At 43.9% G+C, this 3,926-nt stretch overlaps 1 protein-coding gene across 1 annotated transcript in view; it reads left to right on the top strand.

Annotated features, from left to right (window-relative positions):
• The window catches only part of dpp10 (dipeptidyl peptidase like 10), a 54,854-nt gene continuing 50,928 nt past the window's right edge, over positions 1-3,926 (top strand). Inside the window, exons 1-2 of the mRNA XM_008328940.3 lie at positions 1-296; positions 2,328-2,642. Coding sequence (XP_008327162.2) covers positions 2,583-2,642 — 60 coding nt within the window. The 5' untranslated portion in view covers positions 1-296; positions 2,328-2,582. The remainder of the gene's footprint in view (positions 297-2,327; positions 2,643-3,926) is intronic.

The following is a 3,926-nucleotide window of genomic DNA, read 5'->3' as shown; positions in this document are numbered from 1 at the left end:
AGAACAAAGTTCCTTCAACAGGTCTAATACTGCATGAGTACTGTACTGTATACAACAGTTTAGGTTGTCTCCAGGGGGCGCTCTCACTACCACATCTGCCACAAGCTCTTAAAATATTTTTTTCATTATTTATTTATTATTTGATCACAAATATTCACCAGTTTAACAAATGCTAAGACAAACCCAGGTCAACGTTCTCCTACGTGGTTCCTCTCAGAACCTTTAATACCTACCTGTTCCCTGGGGGAACCTTTTTCACGCTGGACCACAGGAGGCACAACGTTACAGAGACAAAGGTGAGTCGGAGTTTCTGTTTGTTGTTTTTGTTTTTATTGTCACAGTGACGTTCATGTGAACTGGTTCTTGTTCCGGTTCTCAGTCACACACACAGAACCCGCGGCTCCTTAGAACTGATCACTGTCAGCTAGAAAGTTACGGAACTTTCTGTAAAAGTGACTCAACATCAGTGTCTCACCGTGTAATAATTATTAAATGTTGCCCTCACCTGGTGACTGCTGGGATTGACTCCAGATCAGTACCACGGTGATCATAGTACCTCGTAGTACGTATTAGTTGTTCAGTCCTTAAAGCTCCCATGGTGCATTGCTGTAGTTGAGGTGTGTTGTCCTGTGAGTGGTAGAAGGTAAATCACCGACTGAATGAATGGATGGATGGATGTTCTGACAGTCGTCTTCTGTCAGTTCCATCTTCCACCAACAGGTGGAGCCACTGTAACCACAGAGAAGACACAACACCTGCTCTGTTTCTGTGGATGTCTGAGGAACCTCAGCAGAAGTTCATGGTGAACACTGCTGTCATGGCAACAGGAGTGAGGTGCTGACCTCTGACCTCTGACCTGTGTCTGACATTTTCATAGTCAGAAATGTTTTTGTTTTTCTTTCGTTCTTCTCCACCGTGAGTTCCTCTGACAGCTGGCAGGAACATGGCACAAATGAGAGAAATGAAAAAAAAAAAATTCACAGTCACTGTTTTTTTTTTTTTTTACTGTGAGATCGTTAGCAGTGATGAGCTGCTGCAGAACCCTGGGAACCGGCGTTCTCCAACATTCTCTCGCTCCGATGGAGCTCTGTGAATTCCTCCTCTCGCTGTTTAATGGGAATCAGAATAAATGAGACGCCGCGGTGCCTGGATCAGCAGCGAGGCGTCTCATTAATCGGTACTGAGGCGCTGATGACACTCATTTTTCAGACTAAGTGTCTGCTGTCTTCCTGCCTCCAGGCTCTGGAACAACAAGAAAAAAGAGTTCCAATCAGAGGCACCGCTGAAGGCAGCACTGTTTATCTCTGCCGAGTACCAATTACAGCGCCACCTGTGTCTGAAGGAAGAACGACAGTGGGACGGTAACACCTGGTCCAGTTCTGTTCATCTGAACTCTGCTCTTTTCTCACCACCTGTTGGTACCGATCCGACCCTGTACTGTACAGAACTGGACTGTTCATGTATTTGTGTAGTACTTTGTCAGTACTATCAGAGTAGTACTCCAAGTCCTGCTGCTCACAACGTCTTCCTCCTCTTCTTCTTCATTTTCTTCTCTGACTGTTCAGCTCCTGGTGCTGAATGTGAGGTGGTCACGTTGTCACGTTGATCCTTTTCTCCTGGTCCATTAGCCAGGCCTTGTTCCTGTGGTTATTATGGGGTGGCTGAAGGTTGATGGAGTGTAGCCTGAAGACATGTCCAGTCTGTGGGACAAAGAGCTGGACACCAGACAAAGAAGCACTTTACATGATGGACCACCAACAGTACCAGGTTCCAGAGTACAGAGTACACTGAATATATGTCCTTCAATTATCGTCGCAAACTGTCGCTGTGTATATTCCATATATGTACTTCTTTAGTAGAGCTGTCGCTGTGTATATTCCATATATGTACTGCTTTAGTAGAGCTCCTACATTATATATATATATACACATATATAAAGTATATATGTACATATTTATATATGTATGTATATATGTGTATATACATACAGTATATGTTTGTATATATATTTAAATACATTTATATATTTAAATGAATGTATATATATTTTTAAATATATTTATATATTTAAATGAATTAATTCTGAGTCTCATCTTCAACTTAGTGTTAAAGTAAAGGCCGGTGATGAAGATGAAGATGAAGACTTCTGTCTTATAAGCAGCTGCTCCCTGTAACTGATGGATCCCTTCAACAGTACCAAAACACTTTACGTCTTTTTTACGTCAGACTCATTAGGTTTTTTTCAAACAGTAAATATAAGTTTTGAGTTTCTTTCTTTAAAAAAAAACAAAACAAACCCCGTTGATGAAGTCGACTGTCATCTGTAGGGGAGTCCCTGTACTCGCACACACCCCGGGTCGGGTCCCCGTGCACGTGCTGACCAGACTGTACAGAACCGGAGCGGTCACGCGCTTCAATCACAGCGAACGGAAAGTGACGGCGGCGAGGAAAGAAGAGAGGAGAGTGTGGGAGAGTGGGGCAGAGTGGAGGCTTTTGGTCGTCGCCGTGGAGAGGTTGGAGCAGCGGCTGTCTGCGGCTCTCACTCACTCTGAGGAAGACTCGCTCACTGACGGCGTCCCAACATGAACCAGACCGCCACCGTGTCCCACCAGGTCCAGGTCCACTCCACCAAGACCATCAAGGTATTTACCGTGTGCGCGTGTGTGCGTGGACGTGTGCGCGTGTGTGTCACAGAACTTCTGCTCGTGCTCAGACGTGTTTTGTCAGAACATCTCGGAGTGGTTCCACAGCCGCTGGGTTCTGACCCGGAGCTGGAGAACCCCCTCAGACCGAGGACCGGGTCTGTGTGAATGACTTCCATTCATGTGTGGACGGGTTGGACCCGGACTCTGGTGCAGTGCTCACAAATATTCACATCACGTCTCTGCTCTCACTATTAGTATTACTGTGCTGTGCGTGTACTCGGTTACTCTGGCGGACCCAGAAAAATATAAATGGGAGCTGGGGTGAGGGGTGGGGGGTGTAGATGATCATGGTTCCTGTTCTGGTTTAGCCACTGTTTGACAAGAACTGACAACATGGTTCCACCTGTGGATATATATATTGTAGTACTCGATGAGTGCAGTGTACTGTAGTATACGGTCCTTGAAATTTAATGAAAATTTTGTTGCATGAGTGCAGTGTACTGTAGTATACGGTCTTTGAAATTTAATGAATACTTTTGTTGCTAACTTGCCAACAGCAAAACATCATAACAATCATTTACTTTGTGTTCACGCAGTATAACAGTATACTCCAGTCAAGTGTAGTACTGATATTTACTCGAGTCTCCATCAACATCTACAACAATATTTTTAAATATTTGTTTCTGGCTCCTGTACTGTAGTACTGCTGAAACCGTAGTACTAAAGTGAAGTGCAATACTTACTAACGTGCAGTACCTACATATATTTGTCCTACTGCTAAATTCATATTCAAGAATATTTTTTTATTTTTCTTCTAGAATTCTTAAATTGTGTCTAATTCTACTACTACTACTATTTGTACTCGGTGTAGTACTCCTACTACTGGCTGATGTTACAGCGAGTGTACTCATGTATACAGATTCTGTTTAATCTTCATCTTATCTTAACCAGCCGTCCTTAGTACATATTACTGCAATATTACTGCGATATTTAAAACTTTCTACACTGCAGTATTTCCAACATTTATGAATATTTCTCGGTCAGTTTTACTTGGTAAGAATTCAGACCCGGTTCTTTGTTGTTGACGGTTGTAGCCTCGGTGTCAGAGAAGCTCAGCTGTTGTGTTATTATGGTCTGGTTGTCATGGTAACTGGAGAAGCGCGTGCACGTCGGTATCTGCAGTGTCTTCTCTGTACTGTCCAGACCTGGAGGAAGGAGCGTGGAGTGATGCGGGGGTGGGTGGGGGTGAGGGGGGTGTGAGGGAAAGTACACAGTGGTATC

The sequence above is a fragment of the Cynoglossus semilaevis genome, chromosome 16 (genome assembly GCF_000523025.1).
Source record: "Cynoglossus semilaevis isolate Cse_v1.0 chromosome 16, Cse_v1.0, whole genome shotgun sequence".
Lineage (NCBI taxonomy): Eukaryota > Metazoa > Chordata > Actinopteri > Pleuronectiformes > Cynoglossidae > Cynoglossus > Cynoglossus semilaevis.
The sequence above is the reverse complement of the archived record's forward strand: the minus strand, read 5'-3'. Positions and strand labels throughout refer to the sequence as shown.